Below are 21,672 nucleotides of genomic sequence, written 5' to 3' on the forward strand. Positions count from 1 at the left end.
CACAGACACAGAGAGAGAGAGAGAGAGAGAGAGAGAGAGAGATCCCTGGCAGGCTTAAAATGAAAGTGCAGCTGTGAGGTTTCTGGATAGGCACAGCAGCAGGGAGAAGGGAGCGAGAGCCCACATTATGGATTGTAAATGGACTGTTTGTACGCTCCATCCCTCCCTGCATCATATTGTTCATTCCGCAGCTCCCCAGGACACCACACCTCACTCCAAGGTCACAGGGGCTTTGGTTAGAAAGGGCGACGCCCTGGCTTTCAGTATTTGGGTCCCCCTGCTGGAGCAAGGCCGGCCGATCACAGTGAGATCTCAGGTAATAAACACTGCTCCATCGGGCTGCACATGAAGAGCTATAGCCTGGGATTCAGAGCGTGGCAGGGAGATAAAGGCTGTGCTGTTGTTTGAAATGTCAGAAAAATACCTCTCAAACATGTAATAAATCAGAGAAACCTGAGGGGAAAAAAAAGATGTACTCCGCCTTGTATAAAGAGCAAAAGACCACTGATGAGTCATTTAGCAACAAAACCCACTGCTATTACCTTTCATTTACTATATTTCTCTGCTGACTAATTGCCCGTTTCATATCTATAATTACAGATTGTAAGTAAAGTTTCACTGCAGCTACAAAGCTTTAATTGCTCATATTGTAAAAGAGCTGTAGAGCTTGGTCAGCAGGCAATCAAACAATGTCCCTTTTAAATGGCCCTCGAGCTTTTGTCTATAAAGTACACTCACTATTAGTCAAGACTATAGGACATCGGATTTGTTTCAGATTTTCTTTATACTTTGCTGAATAGGCTCTGCTCCCAGCAGTGCCACCATTAACTACCCACAGTGAGTACAAAGGAGTTTCAGTACTTGGCACAAATAGAAAAAAAAACATATCTTCTGAATTGAATTCAATATATAAATAAAACCACAACTGAGATGGCAAGTGATGTCATCTAGAACAAATATGTTAACAGAACAACTAGAGTCCCAACAAATGAGGAAACAGCCTTTATCTGTACAGACAATTTGTTTATTTACTCTATTTTAATTAGAAGAGATTTACAACCTTTTCAAATGCTAAGCTAGCCAAAAACAACAAAGACAAGGACATGTTGCACCATAAAATGCTGTCTAAGTGATATTAAAATGATATACTTGGTTCTTAAAACCCAGTACTGTCAGCGTGAAGCAGGTTTTCAATTTAATCTTTGTACGCCTTGTTTAATGGCATGGATGGTCAATTATTCCAAGCAGAGGGTGTTTAATATGGAGAGCCAGTTTTGCTAAGTAAAGTACAGACCTGGGGAACATTAAAATATGATGTGATTATTAAGCACGCTTCATTGTCTTCTTTTAAAGGACGTGTTCTAAATCCTCGCTTGTGTTGTACGTTCCTCTCTGATGTACGTTGCTGTGTCTTAAAGCGTCTGTTGAATTAATTGTAGAATTGTAAGAAGCTTTTGTGAGTCTGGTAGAGATTGAAAATGACTGTATAGAAATATGTGAGAAAGTGTGGCTGGTGGAAGAATGTAATTATGTTTTGTTGTGAAAGTCACTATTTTCTATCGGTAAGATGGTTTTGACGAGCCGGCTCTTTCCAGCCACAGGAGTCCTGTCAGACGAGAGATAGCAGCGAGGATTTGGACAGCATGCTTCTGTGTGCTCTGACCTCACATGGGCTCAGGAGTTTGGCTTTGTGTGGCGCTGGCCCACGGTTCTCTTCCCTGTCGGATCGGATTGTTCTGCAATTGAACGATAGAACCGTCTGCTTGGTGCCCAGTGGAGGCCGACTGGCATTCTCGTCCAGCCAAAATTGGTGCTCTGCTGAGACTTCCCGCTGGGAAAATCTCCCCACAAAAACAGCTCCTTCACCCAAATCTCCTGCTGTTTACCCAAATCTAAGAATTATCACAGAAGCACATTCAGCCTCCAATAGTCACCTCTCATCATTTAAAATGACCACCATGCTTAGTAAAGTGAAAGGCTAATTAAAACTTCCGAGTATATTCAGTTTAGGAAGATATTAACCAAAATCAGGCCAAAACTGACAAGGTGGTTAACATTTAAAAGAGTTTTTTTTAAATGTATTATTCTTATACTTGAAAAATAGACAATAAAAATAATACATACACCCTTCTGTCACCCATTGGTGCTTGGATTGCCTTCTGGAAGCCTTGACTTCAACACACTTGCCTTGCCAACTTGTTTATCTTTTCGTTTAGCTCGACGTCGATCATGTTTGGAGAGACTGTTGTGCAGATCGAACTGAGTGGTTTCCAATGTGAATCCAGCTCGAGTAGCTTCACGTTTTCCAGTGAAAACGCTTTTTGTAGCGCTCTAAGAACTTGCGGAACATCTCATCGATACGGCTCGCTGCCTTTTCGGCTAAGGGCCGACACGTTCTCCACTCATCTGTGATGGCTGCCCCTCTCTATCCATGCATGGAATGTAGAGGAATAAAGATGACGAAATATCAACATCATGATGCAGAGTTGTAGTGTTGGCCACGTCTGATTGGCTTCATACTTCAACAGCATGTTTACTATACAGTACATCTCTCAAGTGCTTCCTATTGTTCCGAAACAAGCACTGATACTTGTAGATTTGTAACCCCTCCTGACTGTGATGTCACACTTCCTGTCCAGATAGGGGAAAATAAAAAAGCGTTGGTTAAGGGTTGTTGCTGGGGGACAGGTATTAGGAAGGATTGCTGGCGAGTCCTGACATGCTATCCTCCATAAGAGGAAAGTAATTGGCCTCCTAATTGCTCTCAGAGGCATGTTTTCACTGAGCAAGGCGGTTCAAGCCCTGCCTTCAGCCTGAGTGCGAGCCCAGTGACAGCCGAGTGTGATCTACCCTGAACACGACACGGTGAAGAGAGAAAGGCCGCTCGGTTTTTCTTCCTCTTGCTTCCCTGCTTCCTTGATATTCCATTAAAGCCCACCAGCCCTGTCACTCTGTTCCTGCAGTTAAGTTGATCTCCCTCGCGACGCACTCTCTTCTCAAGCCCCAAAAACCCTCACTCAGTGAACTGTTCAATCAGACCGGGATCAATCGGAATTGCGTTTGTGCTCCTAGTTTAAAAACATCCTGATTGGAGAGGATGCTGCAACGTTTGTTTCTCTAGTCTTAAAAATCCATTTTGTAGTTTCTTCTAAGTACCAAATATGATTCACATTTTCATCCTCCTTGCTCTTCAGAATTGAATGAATCAGATTCATCAAAAAACTGAAAATGAAACATTATGTAGAGCCCATTAGAGTTAGTTTCTCTAAATATCTAAATACACAATTGAATTTCATTGAACTACATTCTCACAAACCCTTTACATTTACATTCTGTAAATCATGGTCTTTACTGAGATTAAAACTGCTCAGACGTGGTGTATGCCTGTTGGCGTGGCTTCCTTCTTGTTGACAAGTTGTTGCAGATGCAACCTTTGACGAGGATGAAGATATAGCCATACTTGTTCATCCCTTTTGGATCCAATCGAAATACCAAAACAGCCTCATGCCAAACATGAGGCTTCCAAAGGCTCAGTCGACAAACCAGTGGATGACATTACTAATCCTATGTCCACTTCTCTTATACAGTGTATGTGCCTGTCACAGGTAAAATTGGACTCATATTGCACCTTTAATCAACAGGCTACTGTCCTTTATAGAGCGTTGGATGGTTCTTTTGTGATTTTTGTTTTTAATTTTGAGAAAAGGCTGAAGTGTTTGCAGCATCTGTTAGTCATCCCATAGCTTTAGTCAGAATAATCTGTGAAATCTTTTGCACTGCATCTGAATGAGCAAACATCTCATTTCCATGAGGAACCGTCACACTCGTTCTTTGCAACAACAACAACAACACCAAAAAAAAAAGTGTTGATGTTTCGGCTCTAAACGGGGGAATCGGTGCCGTCAGAAGGCTCAGTGACTCACGCAAAGACGTGACAGAGGAAGATATATGGGGGGAGATTTCAACAGCTCGCTTGAAAGTAAGACGTGCAGTGAAATTGGATGTGTATGGGGGGGGTTTGGGCCTTGGCCTGATCCACTCTGACAGGGTGGTGTGTCAGATGCAGTTCTCTGCAAAGCACACAGATTGGAGTTTACTTACACAGATTCCGTGGCAGAGCTTCACAGGAGGCAGAAATAATCAGAAGTGTTGTGTAACTGAGCTGGCAGAGAAACATCTCGACTTTGTGCAAAATGGATAAGATGAAGAGGAAGAGTCATTAACATTGTTGGAAGGCAGGAAGGAGAATCTTCAAAAGATAATTATGGAATAGCTACAGTGATGGTTCATCTTAAAGGAAGTTTATCCTTCAATTTTGAGAAAGATTGAATACATTGAAGGTATTAATAACAAGAATCTAAGCTGCCGAGTTGATAATGAGGATGTATTCATCTGAAATAAGACATGCTTATCAATAAAAGCCTCCGAAAGAGTAAAACTACATGCATGTATGGAAGTTGTGTATTCCTGTAAACAAGACGGATGATTTAAGATAAGCTGATCTTCTGATGCTTTTGAGCACATTATGTATATGACACACAGCTTTCCCATTGCTGAGTTGTATGTATTAACAGAGTCTATCCTCTGCTCTACTTTCTTTAGAAATCTTACTGCCCATGAAAACTGGTTATAAAGATGTATTTTCTTTCTTTTTAAAACCAATAATTATCCAAGATTAGGTGCCTAGGACTTCTTATTAAGTTGATTAGGTATTTCCTCTTTTCATATTCATACAACTTCAAATTATAGTGTATAACTGAATCTTTTCCAAACTGGGTCTTTCCAATGAGATGGACAGATGCAAACCAATACAGACAGATTTTTTTAAAAAACAAACAGTTCAGAAAACCTCTCCCTGTTTGAAGCGTACTGTTAACTCAAAGTAATTATCATTTGGCTCCTTCCACTTGGTTTAATTCCACCAAATATCAGCTTCCAGAAAAGCTCTGTATGTACGGTACTTCAGGACCACGGACAGCTCCATGCACAGAGCTCAGAATAACTCCTCAAGCATTCTGTTCAACACTTAATTCAGCCCATAAAATATCCAAATAATAAGAAGCATACTTGATTGAAGATAACATATTCCCCCAAAGGCCTCATTTATTTTAATCACACAACCGTGTAGTACCCAGAATACACTGAAGCGTTACTTGGACATGCCAGCACTGCTGCTACACAGCCGGCTTTGGCCACAGCCAGCAGTGATAATTATCATGTGGGCTGTGGGTGGTGGTGGGGGGGTTCTCTGTTGTTGCCTGGAGGTAACACTCACACAGATGTTTTTGTTCAGAAGCTTGTCTGCCAATAGAGGGTTCATCATGATTACGATTCTGTCTGTGTCCTGACCAGTATGACTGATTAAGAGGTCAGAGGTCAGAGGCTGTACTCTGCTGTGTTCAGGGAGAGTGACGATTAACTTTATTTTTTCCCAATTTATCTTTTTTCATCAGATGGGAAAATGAGAAATTGTGCAAGTATAACCAGCACAGTGAGAGGTTAGCGAACGTGTCAATGAATCGATTTATTACAATTAGCATTTAAGTAGTAAGCTGTTTCTTCAGAAAGCAAAAACATTTAGTAGTTTGATTGACTCAGTTTTCAACATTTTATATTTTAGAAAGTCAGTATCTGAAATCGCAAAAACCTGTAGTTGAATATTTCCTCACATTTCTGGACCAAATAGTGACCATTTAATTGAAAACCCCCAGTTCTGGATCAACCTGATGTGAATATGGTCATGTATTCCAGCTGTAGTCACAAATGGAGACACTTGGGGAATTCTTCTTTCATGTTTTGAGGAAGGTGAAGTAGTACATGACAAAAGCAACAGGGGACACTTGTGTGACCATGAACTCAGCAAGCATATTGTTCTTTTCTTTCACCCTCTGAATGCCACCAAACATCCATCTTGGTGCTCCATCTCTATATCGCACTATCATGGCAGCAGACTGTATTATTCAAGAGCAATTTCAACCCAATTTCATGGCCTGCCTCGAAATGGCTGCATCCGATCCCAATCTACAGACTTGATGCTCAGAGGAACAGAAATCTCTTCGATGCTATCTAGTTTGCCTGTCAACTTCGTGTTTCTAAAACCCCCATGGAACCTGCGTTATAACCCAAGATCATATATATCAAAACATTAGAAAGTAATATTTGTAGGGATCTGTCTTTTCATTATTTTTCCTTTTCCTGCTCCGTCTCTTTTTGCAAGTGGTGCATTTCACAACGTGGGGTCACAGAGATAACGCCGCGTTTGAAAATGAGAGCGAGACTCTCCCAAATGAGGAAATCAGAAGTCATGCTAATGTAGCTGTGAGAGACGCCCCGATGGCGAACGATAGGCTGAAAGATTGTCGGTCACAACTGCTGCTTTATTTCAATGTCACCCTCAAAATGTTATCTATCAAACTGCCACCACTGTCGGTGACTCCAGTCTCACTCTGCGAGCCTCCAGTATGATTTAGAGAGGCTGTTGTGTTAAATGATAGTGCCAGAAAGATCACATCTGACAGCTCACTCTAGCTGAATAGAAAAAAATGACAGAAAATGATAGCATTGTTATTTTTCGCTCTCTTCCAAGACCCTTTCAAAAGGTTGACATTTCCATTTGTTTAGTATTCGTTGTATACTTTAGATGTCGTTATTTACCTCGTGCTGCCGTAACCAGAAATGAGCACGTTTTTGAGTCAATTATAAAGATGCTCAGACATGAGCAAGCAAGCCGTTTCTCAACAAAAGTGAGGGGGTGGAAATATTGCGAGTGGTCGTAGGCGTATGAAAGGAAGCCCAGTGGAGGAAAGGTTTTCTCATGGGTGGACAAGAACGGACAAACCGTGAGGAAGCCAGCACCATGAGAGAATACAGCACCTAGTATAAGCAGTATCAACCTGATCATCTAATGTCACCCCCCCCCCCCCCTCCTATTGTACCACAATTAATATCAGAAATAGCTGATCAGTGACTGCTTTTTCTGAAGTTGAAATATTTAACACCTTTTTTTTATCACTCATCATTTTGTAGCACCTTTACTGGATGAGGAACCTGCCACTTCTGTCTGTGTGTGTTAAATAGACTGAGATCCACCAGTCAGTTGCAAGTGTCAATTAGATCCAAGGCGAGAGTACCACATATATACTGTGGTTAAGACTTCCTGGATTAGTTGACTTTATTCCATCACCCAGGGAAATGTTCACCCTCCAACAATTAGTTTGATACGATGTCGTTTAGCCCCTTGGCATAAGCTCTCTCTGAACTTAGAACTTAACAGTCCCTCTATTCCTTGTCAGAAAATGTCAGTACAAGTTATATTTAGTTGGGAGATATTGTACTGCCAAGCTGAAAGTTGTAATAAGGCCATCAGCATGTCTTGTCTCAACTCTCTGTTGACTTTCTACTCGATCGAAAATGCCAAAAAAAAAAAAATCAGTTTTGAAAGACCTTTTGGGTTGATAAATAAGACAAGACAGCGCCTACTCACCTCTTCGTTAATGGTTGCTTTACCATGTGTTGTTCAAGCAGATCGGATGAAGCATCAGTAAAGCGCACACACGCACCGCACTCTCAACAGAATCAAAAGGTCAGCTGCCAAGTGACTGGAAAGAGCACTCGAAGAGCCTTCTGTTTGAGAACATTTAACAGCTCTGGGGACGCGTCTTTGTGACATGGAGCTGCAGAACGCAACAACAGACAAGAAAGCGCAGCGTCATCCGAAGTCGAGTCGTCTACAAACAAAAGAAAAACTAGAATAAAGAAAAAAAAAACAGATCAACATTCATCAGAAAACCCTCAGATCTCTGAACATTTCCTGAAATCAGCTCTTTATTTGCCTTTGCACACACAAGCAATTAGTCTTAAATTTGTGGAGCCCGGAGTTGATAATGACCCTTGGCAGTCTTAAATTAGTTGCTGCCTTCCCAACTTCACGCAATATACCTCTGCTGATTATTTGCCTCCATAAACCATGTCAGTTGTGATATCTGTGTCTGGGCTGAACCCTGCGGGAGGCAGGGTGTTGCAGAGGGAGGCGTGAAGGAGTGGGCGGGTAGAAGAAGGAAAGGGAAAAAGAAAAGAAGCTAGAGGGTGGAAGCTAAATAAAATGAAAAGCTACAGGGTGTTTGTTGTATGTTCTTCCTCGACTGAGCTACAGGATGTAACTTTCTCATCACAGTTGATAAAACAGAGTAAATGTCACTTAACGCAGAGGTATTTTGTACATACGTAGCCCCAATTGATGAGACTGTTGTTCTAAAAGTGCGCTGATATCAGTTATGTTTAATATGTTTCTCCATCTTAGACACATTTAACTAACAAGCATTCTCTCAAGAAGTTTACATACTCAATACCTCAAGTCAACTTACATTTTTTTGAAGAGACAAGATTAACGCAGTGTGCTTTAGGGGACTTTGTGATGGACGCCACAGTGATTATGTCTACAAGGACTGAGGCGTATCATTGTGAGGTGCATCTAGCTTCCAAATATGGCCACGTCAAGGTCCATGAGCTGAAGGTTCGTTTGGCTCAAATTGCCAAATTGAAGCCATCAAAACAGTTTGGTGAACCCACAGTGGAATCCAATTGTTCTAGCTTTAAATCTATCACAGGAATAAACATGTGCCAAACACACGACTCTCCACTGTGTCTCTTTGAAAAGCAGAGACTATAGTTTCACATTTCTGAATCTAACACCTTGTTCCACTCGACAGACTGAACCCAGCACTACTCAGGCTGCATCTACTGTCCTGCTCTAAGGGTCCGTCTCGCTCTTTGACCATTAAAATCTTGTCACTCTCTTTTTGCTTTCTTCTCTACAACCTGTCACTTGGCCATTTGTTGCTGAGCAGATTTTCCTGAAGGCAGAGGTTGAGCAAATAACCCCACTTTTATCTTCATGACTCACCTACCAGTAGTAGCAACACGGCCCCCTGGCCTCGCCGCCTACATCAGACTGATCCCAACCGACACAACTCCCCAGGCTCTGCTATATTAGCCCCTTCTCTCAGACCAATCCCCGCTGCCGACCCCCCTCCAACCTAGCAGCCAACTAAGCACGCAAGCAGGCTAAGGGTCGCTAAATGTGGGAGGTGGGCTTTTAAGATACTGAAAAACTGTATCTGCCAGCATGAAAGAAAACAAAGAAAGTCAGCCGGCTGACTAAAGCTTCTGATCCCAGTTTGTTGTCCAGTAAATGCGGGGGCCAGAAACAGTCGACCATTAGGCTACTGATCCCCAACAGTTTGTGAGTAATTTGTGAGTAATGGATGAACACAAACTAGAAGCTGAATTGAAACTGTTGCTGCATGTTTTGTTTTTTCTTAAAGGGAAATCAAGATACAATGTACATACAGTATCAGTAAAGCAGTAGTTCAAAGCTGTTCCATACCAGGAAGTGCACCAAGAGTTTGAGAAGATAGATATCGAGCGATTTCATCAAAATCAAGGGAGCAGGGTTAACCTACAGGGCGATTGTTGGCAGCCTTCAACGCAGGATAAATATGGTTTTCTAGTAACATTTCAGACAGGCCATGGTTTACAAATATTATATTTAAATAAATAAAGTATATTTCACAATCAAATGGATTAAGAGAATCTTCTATTTGGAAGAAGATAGGCCAGCACACTTGTTCAAATGCCACATAATGCCATTTAATTCATCCCTATGTTTCGACTAGCATTCATCTTATTACTTTAAAACAATGTTTCCCCAAATCCTTCAGGAAGCATTTTTGTCAGAGGTCATAGACTAAAAAGATCAAAACACCTAATAGTTTGGATGCATGGTTTTCCCATGTTAACATTTGTAAACAGATTCTCTTTATTATGATTAGCCTCCATATTGTGTTGTGAAAATGTCCGGTTAATCTTGCAGTCAAATATAGGTTTTCTGAGTTTTGAATTAAAGTCAGCAAAGTTTAATTTTTAACTGTGACAGTAATTATTTTACACGTAAAATGCTGCCGACGTACAATCCTCTACTTCAATTACATGATTGTGTACAACAATGAGCAATTGAGCTTTTATTATCATTAGGAATTATCTGTATCATAAATGCAGAACGTTTTAATTTTGAACCTTAAATCATATCGGACATTTTTCCATTTATAGAGGCCACTCTGTTATTAGGTCTGCATTTGGTTGTCTGCACCTTAATAGCCCACTGGGAGAAGAGGAGAGTTCTGAATTCCAATCAAATGTTTGAAATGTCTTCTTAGGCCAGATTCAGCATTTGGATGCAGGACCGCATCGGGGTTCTCTCCACGTTTTTCAACCCTGCTATCTACTCCCCAGCCTCTCATTTAGCCACTGGCTGACAGCCCCATTTTCCAGGGGGAGTGAACCGCCTTGCAATGTTTTTCATATAAACAGACTGAACGTATCCACCAACAACTCAGGGAGTGTGTCAGTTCTACGCCGTATGAGGAACACGAGTAGATGATAAGAGCAGCTGGGATCTGGGGGCCCTTGCGTCCGTCTCTCTAGCCCACAACAAGGTTCCTTTTTTTTCTAACTTTCCTCAGCGCTTTGGAGGCAGTAATTGAAAATGGAGGATTCTTTGTGCACTGCCTTAATAGAGCTGTCCTGCCCTTGCTGTAAAGCGGGGTTAATAACTTTTTCCAGTTCCATTACCCCTTGAGATTGGCTTCAGGTGAGTAAAGAGGCTGCACCGGGCAAGGGGAAGTGGCCACGGGGCCCTTCTCAGCCTCCTCTTATCCCCGCTCGGTGCAGCCTGCTCACCTGACAATCATTTACGTGGCTTATTATATACACAAAAGACTCTCCCTGAGTTATGTGTGTGTGACCGCAATGTCTAAAAACACTATCCTTTAGCAAATGAGTCCCTGACACAGGTGGATGGATACTTGACTGACAGCCAGTAATTAATCTGCCACTTCTCTCTCTTCTCCTTCGTGTTCACTTTATTAAAGTTTAGGTGCACTGTTCGGCTTCTTTAACTGCATGTCGTAATCTTTGAAATTAGTATGGCCGGATTGATTCCATATTTGGCAGGTGCGACCTCCAGTTGCCTTCATTAAATTGTTTTTGGAATCAACAGTGACACAGCAATTGTTCTAACGCTGTTGGATGCTGTGATTTTCTTTGATATGGAGGGAGCAAAGTCAGAGAGAGAGAGAGGGAGAAGGAGAAGCAGCACAGTGGGATCTGGAGTTCATCCGAGGTGCATGTTGAGGCTTTACGCATGAATTACTCTTCCCACTAGAATGATCCAACTCTTGTTAGTTACGTTTATGTGCACAAAGCAAGCCAGCTCTGTGCTTATACTTTGGACAAGGTTTTGTCCCATTCATTAAGAATTGGAGTGACTGGTTGCCATTAAGAAGCAACCAAGAAAATACTGACCAGTCTATCAGATATAAAAACTTCAGCATAATACAAAGAATTGTTGCTTGACATTATTTTGTTACCTCGGTGGTGTTAAAGTAAAAAAAAAAGTGTCTGGCATGAACTGAATGATGTCATGTGGAAATCTGTCTGAACAGCAGGCAGAACAATATGCATCTGTCAGGGCACATGAAACAAGAGCTTCTAGTTAATCGGCTGCTATTTACCCATAATCATTTAAATGCACATTTAAACAGATTTTAAAATACAGAAGTTCTCTCACGGCAGTTGCAGGCAACTGAAGGCCAGAACAAGGTTTCTCCAGTTAATTGAGAAAGAACTCCTCTTCAATCAAATACTTTTATTTATAACTGCTGTTCGTCAGATGGTATTGGCGACCAAGGACAGCCCTGAATGGCACTTTTTCTTCTGCACGCAAAGAGAAGAAAAATCAATTTGATGAAGATCATATGAGTCATAAAAATTGGATAATGAAAAGGTCCATAAAGCATAGAATTGGTTTAATATGTTTTATTCCATTGCTAAAGCTCTCCCCCGTTCACTATAATAATGTTAATTGTTTGATGCATAACTGTATTATGCATGCACACTCGAGCTGTAATTTGGTCGGAGTTTTTCCACGTTGTTCATTGCAATTACACTATTAACACTCCCTTCGGATCAAAAAGTGCCCTTGATACAATTAGTCATTTACACAGATCTGTTAAGCACACGCCACAAGATTTTCCAACTAGGACTTCCTCTGCTTTGAAATGAAGCCTTAGCATTATAATCAACTCTCCAAACCTTGCTTAAAACCTTCAAACAGCTGTTCACATGTCAATAATAAATATGTCCACTAAGTGTCTAAGATCACATGAAAAAGTCTTCATTTGCATGTTGTTGCCATAAAGGGAATATAAACCAGTCACTCAGGCTTCAAAACATGTTTAAATGTATCACTGTGATAGTATTTGTCTAAGATAAGTCTAAGCAGGCTTCTCATTTATATTTGCCTCTTTAGTCAAAGCACTTCTGAATCAATCAGGTGGTCCCTCCACTACAACAGTAGCATTTACGCCACGATTAGGCTCCTCCTTCTAAAAAAGTCAAACATGCGAATGTCCCCTAATTATCCTCTGTCTGTAAATGGCAGGGATACGGAGTTCAGCCTTTGAACATCGACCTCCCCATTGCTTTTTTAGATAATTGAATTTGACTTGGATTTCACTCAGACAAAATGAGTTTATGTCCGTTGACATTTACAGTAAATATAACCTTTCTTTGACTATGATTAAAATCATAGCTTGATAAGGTAATCCATATCCCTACCTAATTAAAGGATTCTATATATGTAATTACTCGTTCAATGATAGTCCTGTATCTATAAATCTCTATAAAATTACATACTCCATCCTTTATGAAAGGGGTTTAAGAAACTATAAAGCAAATATCTGGAACTGGGTTTAGGCACATGGTCCTCTCTGACAGACACACCATTCCAGTATTGCAGAAAACACACCCTTTTCATCACAAAGAATCATTGATCCCCTACTGCAGGGGACTGTACAAACATGCATTTACTTGCTTCAAATACTGACAAACGGTTTGGTGACAGCAGATAATTCTTGATAAAAATGGGCTTAATTGGTAATTTACTGGGTAATTTACCCATGAAGCCCAATAAAATGACAAGAGGGAAGAGTTGTATTGGCAAAAGGCTGAATGAGTGCCATGTTCCCCCCTCCTTTAACATACAATCTGCTGTCATCTGTTTTATTTTGATGAGAAAATGGAGAGCATTGGTCTTAGGATGTGGTTGAGAAGGTTTTTATCACCTTCTCAAACAGCATGAGATGTAAAATCTTGCCAAAACCAGTGGGGAGCAGAGCTATCAACACGATACACACATGCTGTCCTAATCTGACTGAGGATACCTCCTTTTTTTTTTTTTTTTTTACATTTTATTATTATTATTATCCATGTCTTTTGTCTTTTAATGCCATGTATTTGGGGGACAATTATGAGTGGATATTTATAAAAAATAAATTTATAATTTTATTTGTGATTGTACTGGGAGAAAAACTTAACAAAACCCTATGAGGTGGCATTGCTTTGCTGTCAGCTGCTAACTATATTGAATTTGGAGAGAAAATGGACAGTTTATTTCCAAGGTAGAGCTGAATTTGGCAGCTTTATCACTTCCTCAAACAGCATGAGATATAAAGCTAAGTAAGCTTGCCAAAGCTGAAACCAGAGGGGAGCAGAGTAATCCACAAGATACCCAAAAAAATGTTTTCCAAAATTGAACAAAAAAAAGGTCTAACAAACAAAGTTTTTTTTTCTCAATGCAAGCTCTTCTTCCATTTTATTTTAATTGCGTAAAAACAGTAGAATTCATGTGTATTGGGATTGCCCAGGTTAGGGAGAAAAAGTCCAATAGTGGGAAAGGAAAATAAAAGATGAAAGGATGATGAAGGAGATAGCAGGAAGGGAGGGGGGGGGGGGGTAAGAAGCTGGTGATCTGACCCAGTTAGAGAGCAAAGGAGAAATATGAAGAGAGAGAGTGGAATTGTGTGCCAGCTTCACCATTGTGGTTGGGGACCTGCTGGGCCATCTGGCGGCCCTGTAATTGGGTCGGGGTTTTACACCTGAGAGGCACACCTCGATGGAGATAACAGAGGCAGAAATTAACTCTTTGTTGCAGTGCATATACAGTAATAATACATATTGATGGCCCCTTGAAGAGTGCAAAAGGCCAGCACCACTTTTAGCGTTTCAAACAGATAAGTGAGGCTTGATCCACTTTGAGCTCTTCAAGTGGATCACCTGCTGTGAGGAATCACAGATGGTGAGGCCAATGTAGAAGTTGTCATCTTGGGTGAGAAGGGACAAGTAGTCATTGAGGTGCAAATATGAGAAATATGATTTAATGTTTCATTTTTTGCAAGCGAGGTAAGACCCTAATGTGTGAAGAATAACAGACTCCAGGGGTGGTTTCCACACTTAGAGTCCTCACGTTTTGCTTGACATTTAATGTAGCGATAACAGAGCAGAAAATTACCTGTAGTCATTCCTAAGGAAGATTATGTGATATATAACGAGCTTTATACCAAACAGAAGCATGTCTCAATCTACAAAAGGTCTCATTTCCTCCAACATGGTCCCATTTACATTTAAATTTGCACCCACTCTGAATTCTTAAGGGTAATTATTGTCTTTTCAAGATGTTTTTTTACCTACATATTACACATGTTTTTACAAGCATGGGAACACATTATGCTTGTGAGTCTTCTCTTCACATCTGCTTACTTGTAAAATATCGAATGGAAATCGACATGCCCTCCACCCATAGTGCATGATAAATTCTTCTTCTACACAAGCCTCCCACACATGCGCTCTGTGGAGCGTCATTATGTTCCCTAAAAGTCCTCGCCCGTGTTGAAGTATCTCTGTCACTGCAGAGCGTGCCTCTCAATAGCTCAGCCCCCACACTAACCTTGCCGCATTTCAAAGGGAGACCAAAGGGAGGCTGAGCGAACATGGACACGCGTAGGCGACCACTCAACAAAGGGGGAGGTTGAGAGGGCTGAGGCAGCCAATGGCTGCTTTGTTAACAGCAAGGGAAGGTTCATTGCTACTCTTTACCTGGAGTTAAATCGTCTTAAATGACTCATTTTTCTTGATTCAGATGGAAGTTTAGTTTTTGTAAACCAGGTACTTTAGCATTTTTTCCCCAGTAGTGGGGCTGAAAATATTTAATGGTGAAAGACAAAGATGTTGTTAAGCAAGTGTTAGCTAGGTGTTAAGATCACAATATCATGCTTTCACAGTATGTTGGCTCGCAGCAGCTGGGTAACATGTTATGATTTTGAAGACTTCCTCCTTCCACAAAAATGTATTTTGTGCACCAAGTTCATTCTCAGCCTAAAGAATTGCAACTCGGTTGAATCAATATGTTACATGTAAAGGCAGATAAAGTCAATGTCAAGTAAGTTTTGCTGGCATGACATGTCTATAATTATGTAGCCTGCATCTCCTGTCTTGAGACCGCTGTTATTTATACTTCAAATTAACGTGATGTAATGTTCCCTTTGTAAATTTATGGAAGATACCGTTACTTATTGCTGTGCTCCAACTCATCTTCAGTCTCTCTGTCTTCAGAATAGACCATGTGTAAAAAGTGTCCTATATACCATTGGGCAACACCACCCATTACAGTGGAGAACTTGGAGAAGTGTACTGTGTTATTTCACTGGTTTATTTCTCAATAACTTTTAAAGCCCCTTGTTATCACCCACATAAGCTTGACCTCCTTTGTAAGACCAAATTCGAATTGTTTGCTTTTCACTTTTCTGCTCAGCCTGCTTGATTCTGTCTGCTCAGATGTTAATTGTCCGAGCTGGCTGTTTGCTTGTGCTTCTGCTGGCCAGCTTAATTGGCCATTACTGCAACATGCTTACTGTTGGCATGGTGGGAGAACATCAGCAGCAGTCCATGCTTCCAATTTTCTCCTCAGTGCTGGGTTTAAGAAGGAGGGGGGGTTAAGTATATATCAGAGTACTGAGTTGTCAAAAGTATATTTAAAAGTCATAAAAATTAGCTTTTTTTTTTATCATGTCTTAATGTCTGAATTAGTCAGGAAAAAAACTATAGCTACATAATTAAGTCTAACTATCATTTCCTCTGGATAGTATAGGTGTGTCACATGGTGATCCATGCTTATTAATGTTAAACACAACCTTAATCAGCTCTGTGCTGCTGTAACACTGTAAATTTCTCCGCTCGCGAGATGAATAAAGGATTATCTTATCTTATACCAAAAACTGACTACAGGACTCTCTGTAGTGTATGAATCCACACACTTCATAAGAACATATTTTTTCAAATATTTTTTCATTGCGTTGTTCATTTTGAACACCTGAGGTTGCAGCTTGATCCTGACATGTAACATACGGTCAGTGTTTGGTATTCAGCACTGTTCACACAAAGATGTAAGAATTGATGTAGACATAGAATCGGGCCTTTGTTCAATTTAATTTTGTGTCGGCTTGCACTGCCAACAGTTCAGGCTCCATACATTTCTGATTCACTATAATTACACAGTTGATGTGCTTGATATGACTTTTACTTCGTTGTTATACTTTCAAAGCAGCATGTTTCTGATGTAGGGATCAAACAGTTTCTGTCCGTGGTGTTGAATTAAAGCTTGTTGGAGTTTTGGAGCCAAAGTGGTGGCATTAACTGCCTGCTCTTTGATGTATGAACAGGGTCTTATATAGGAGAAAATAGTAATGTTTGAGCGGGGGTGGATTTCCTCAATACAGATTGATGTATGCAGTGCTGTATCAATTCTGCACAGACATGTGTACTCTGATTGCAAGAACTCAGACTGTGGTTGTTTCCGGCATCTATTTCCAACAGTAGCAGGGATGATAATCTAGTTGTGATGAAACATATTGTGAAGTGCAAGCCTGAATCCTTCAGCTGGATATGCTTGAAGAGTGCCAAGAACAATAAATTATCTGTTGCTCCCCAAACAACTACAGTCAAAGATAAGTAAACAAGAGATATTTGGTCTACACAACCGTTCAATCCAGGCTGCACAATGGCAGCCAGCACATCATAGAAGTTTGATTTTTCCAATTGTATTGACTCTGATGTTCTGGACTACTTCAGCTTTACAATCAAAGAAAGTGTCCAAATGCATTTAAAATGCATCGGAGGAGCAGAAACATTGATAAGACACTTGATATCTTGGCCGTAATTCAGACTAAATTGCCTGCTGCTTTTCCAAGACCAATTTTATACATTCAAAGAAACATGAATTTCATTTCAGCACTCTGAAGTTTTTTTTCCCTCCCTTCATCTTTTTCAAGCTCATATGAGGATTTATTTTTTCCTCAGCTCTTTGAGGTTTGAAGCAGATTTCATTGGAGGACATACTCACGGTTACGTTCACATTTGATCAATTACTTACAAACGTTTTAAAGCCTTTTCTGTTTGCACCACTGCACTGCCCTTTATGAAACAACACTAGTAATGGGGAAAATCTAAGTTTAATGAGCGCCGTGGTGCAGCGAAGAAGGAGAAGCAGGCCATCAACCTTCACAGTGCACTTCAACTCTCTGCAGCTATAGCAGCTATTTACCTCCCTGATTGCTATGGTGACAAATTACAACCTGCACACAATGTGTGAACCATAAATAGTTCCTGTTTGCAGCAGGCGTGTCACAGAGCTAAAGCTGATCACAACAGTGTTAAGTTGTTATGCTAAGAAACTAAACTAAAAATTGAAGTTTTCCTTGTAGCCTCAATTTCTCTAAACTGTGTAAATTTGCACTACAAGCAATTTCCTGTTCAATGTACGAGGTGTATATGTTTGTACTTATTACACAGAACTGCGCAGTTATAAACACATGACACATGTTCATATGCATGATGCATTGTTTCCTTCTTCCCACCCACACAAAGGACTACATGTAAAATAAACACACCTGTTGTCTACAAAGCACAGATAGCGGATGAGTAATCATCTCTACATGACTTACTGTACTTTGGGCTGACTTGTAAAAGCACGCCATTTCAATTACACCAGTGGCCGCGCTGAGATTTACTGCCTCAGAGTCATAAATAATCATTTTATCTGGGCTCAGTAATGCTAATCTGGAGTTTAAGCAGCGAGAGAGTAGCTTTGTTCTGAATTTAGCGTGCTGGTCGATTCATCATGGACCCCAGCTGATGTTTACCCAGGCTGAGCCAGCAGCTGCTCGCACACTCTGTGACAGCTCAGCCGTCTGAGGAGGCGAGCATGCTGCTGACTCTGACATGCATCTGTCACAGCAGTAACAAAAAGACACAAAATCTTACCCTCTCTGTTTCCTCTTTCTCTCTTTTTTTCCCACCTGTCCAGCATCTGCCGGGCTTCCCAGCGTCGCCATTATGACCGAGAGTCGAAGGGAAGCGTTGGCGGCGCCTGGGCCTACCAGCGCCTCATCATCCTCAGCTGGCTCCAACACCACCAACATGGCTGGCCCGGGCGGTGGTGATAAAGACGAGAATTTTTCCAAACTTAAGGACAAGTTCATGAACGAGCTTAACAAAATCCCATGTAAGTGTGTCGACTTTCTATAGCTCAGGAGTAGAACACTTTGAGAGTATCGTTTTTGACCATCTACTTTCTATTGAATTCACTTCTTAAGGCAAAGTTCAGACGTAAGCAAAGTGTCTTTATAATAACCTAGTTGAAACGACAAATACAATTTGAATTAAAATCTCAAACTATTCCCAACGTTGTATTGCTAGTGTTAATGAACTGTACTTTTTAAAACCATTTCATATATTTTTATCAGGTGAGTAATTGATCATTTCCTCATTTAATTTTTAAAAATCAGTCAATATCTGAGACGCGTTTGAAAAGTTTGTGGTCATCAGATGAGAACGAGATGTACAATTGTGCATCGTCTGCATAGCATATCGTCGGTACAAGTTCAGTTGTTTTGTTTTTTTACTCATAATGCCGGCTATTTGAGTTCTTCTATGATTGTAAAGTTAGTTTCTGTCTTCAAGATGAGGACCACAACAGATTATCGTCATCATCCATTATTCTGAGACTATATTCATAATAAAACTTCAAGTCTATAAAATGTTATAAAAGGGGGAATATTGGTGATCAGTTTCCCTGTATAGGATCTTAGTCATCATGGTAAGTCGAAGCTTTACAGTAGAGTTATAGGGTTATTGAAAATATGAAAACATACATGTGGACACTTGAACAGATCTCCCTTCCAACAAAACATGCATTGGAACAACTTGCAAAACCATTTTGTAAAATAGTACAGTACACTTAGCTGTAGTTGAGATTCAGTAATGAATAAAGCGCTGTCTGATTGGATGATCTCCAAATAAATTCAGTAATCTAAATAGGCATTTGTTTGGGACAGTGTTTTAACAGGCCAACACATCCATGTGGATAAAAAAAGCTTGTAACTGTTTGTGAAAATGCAATCAGATGCACCTCAATTTCAAACATTAAATATAGAAAAAAAATCAGAAAAATAAAAAACACCAGTATGCAGCTGTAACCTTTTCCATCAATGTTTCTTTACAGCTACATGTGATGTGTCTATAATTAACCCTCCATCTGGTTCAAAATGAACCCATCAGAGATAAACACATTTAGTCCTTTCAACGTGATTCTAGTGTAAGTGTGATTCAAAAATGACTCAACAGTGAATGCGAGTGAACTTTGGTGTATGACGCAGAAGAAGAAACGCCAGTGTTAGCCATGATCTTGGACAAAAGATTTCACATGAATCAGGCGAACGAGTTTTTCCCCACCTCTGCCATTTTTGTCTTTCAGTAAAAAAAAAATAAAAAAATAAAAAAAGACTGAACGGCTCAGACGGAAATGTCTCACTGAATTATGTCATGACTGAAGTAATCAGATTTGAAGTCGAGAATAAACATCTGGCAACAATAATTCATGTGTTTGACACGATCAGTTGCTAAATTATGTGTGACTGGCTTTAATTATTTTCTGTTAGATTTTTGGTTTTTCCGTCTAATTCGGTCAAAACAGTCTCTTCATTCATCAGCAGCAAATATAACAGTGTAGTATATATGAAGTTATCTGTGATGATTGAAGCCTGGGGATTGGTATTTATTAGAAACTAAATACATATCCACTGGTACATGTTAAAGTGAATCACTCAACTTACACCAGTACTTTGGACGTCTTTAGCATATGGCTGCCAGTTCAAGCTACTTGTGCCCAACTTAGGTCTCGCATGCAATGTGTGACGCACAAAGGTAGAATTGTGGGCCCGTTGTTCAGCCCTTAGATCCGACGAGTTCATCGAGGACGATGTAAAACATCAGAAACAGCGGTGCCAATAATGTTTCCAGCATGGGGGCGGCTGTTTGAGTGTTTATGTGAAGCTCCCGCTGTGTATTTACACTTCATGCCTCTCTTGCTTCTTTGACGGAAAGGGGAACCTATCTGGATTTCTTAATCATGCTGAAATGCAGTGGGTGAAGGAAGATAATCTACAGGTTCAGTTTTGTGATTTCAATACTGGACCGCTGAGGTTGGTGTTCCCTGTGGCTTGGCATATGTCACTAAAATTTATATTGCTGTTCCTAACTCGCCCAGGTCGACCAGTTTTTTTGCATTATTTTTCAGAAGCAAAGCCATCGATCTTTTTATTGCTTCCAACGTTTTGAAATTGCATCGCAGAGCTAAATTAGAGCTTGCTTTGTTTCCAATGGGTAGAGACGTTCTCTGAGAGCCTCCTTTAAAAACAGGCCTGTCAGATATGCAGGATCTCTAAATTGTTGTTTTCTCACCCCATCCCCTCAATCAGAAGTCGTGAGTTTGCTCCTCGGCGCTGCCAAGCTGGTGATGAATGTACAGAGACTTGTTTACTCCGTGGAATATCGATACTGTCTGGAGAAAGTAAGGTTGAAGATTTAACAAGGGAATATGCGAGAGGAGAAGCTGAATGCTCAGGACCGTACTGCAGAAGTCTTCTCCCGGCTTTAATGACCCAGTTGAAGCTGTTCTGGCTTTCGGGGTGGTCACATGGGGCTTTCACAATGACCTGTTGCTCAATTTCTGTCTGTCAGGATCTGCAGGACTCATCCCTCTGAGTGAGTGGATATTTGGTGGACACCATCTGTCTGCTGATGGCTCAAGCGAGCAGAGAGCCGCTGACTTTATGTCCATCTTTTTTGGATTTTCTTGACTTGCTTTTCATTGCGGCTTGCCTAAACAAGTTACCCAAAATATTTACAGTACATCCAGATGTTGCTCCATAAGCTGTGCCCTGCTTTTTCTTGTTTGGTGAGATGGATTTGTAAAGGTTTCAGATGTGCTGCAGGGCTGCAACTTACAATAATAACTCATTCTCATGAGTGTTTTTTTAATGAATATGCTAATTGTTGGGCTTGAATGTCAGAAAAAGTTGGAAATGAGCGTCACGAATTCCCAGTGCTACAGGGGACGTCTGTAAATTGCTTGTTTTGTCTGACCAACAGTAGAAAAATCCAATTACAAAGATTAAAAAAAAAACAAAACAAGAAAAGATGCACAAAACACTCGATAAAACATTATGTAATCACACAAACAATACAGGAACAGTTAAAAAAAAGTGGAAAAATAGACCCCTTACATACTGAAGATTGAATTTAGAGGGGGAAAAGTGATAACTGAAATGGATCATCCTGATTGTGTTCCTCAAAAGTGTGTTTTTACTGATTTCTTCTGCAATAACAAAAAAAGCTTTTCTAATCAATCTGTGAAGGATCGAGCATTCCACTTTAATAGAA

At 40.5% G+C, this 21,672-nt stretch overlaps 1 protein-coding gene across 6 annotated transcripts in view; it reads left to right on the top strand.

Annotated features, from left to right (window-relative positions):
- The window catches only part of syt1a (synaptotagmin Ia), a 139,608-nt gene that overhangs the window by 81,663 nt on the left and 36,273 nt on the right, over positions 1 to 21,672 (top strand). For all 6 annotated transcript variants that reach the window (XM_079334818.1, XM_079334817.1, XM_079334822.1 and 3 more), the window contains one exon: positions 18,257 to 18,454. In XM_079334818.1, the coding sequence (XP_079190944.1) occupies positions 18,286 to 18,454 (169 nt within the window). In that variant the 5' untranslated portion in view covers positions 18,257 to 18,285. The remainder of the gene's footprint in view (positions 1 to 18,256; positions 18,455 to 21,672) is intronic.

Source organism: Symphodus melops (assembly GCF_947650265.1).
Source record: "Symphodus melops genome assembly, chromosome: 22".
In the NCBI taxonomy this organism is placed as follows: domain Eukaryota; kingdom Metazoa; phylum Chordata; class Actinopteri; order Labriformes; family Labridae; genus Symphodus; species Symphodus melops.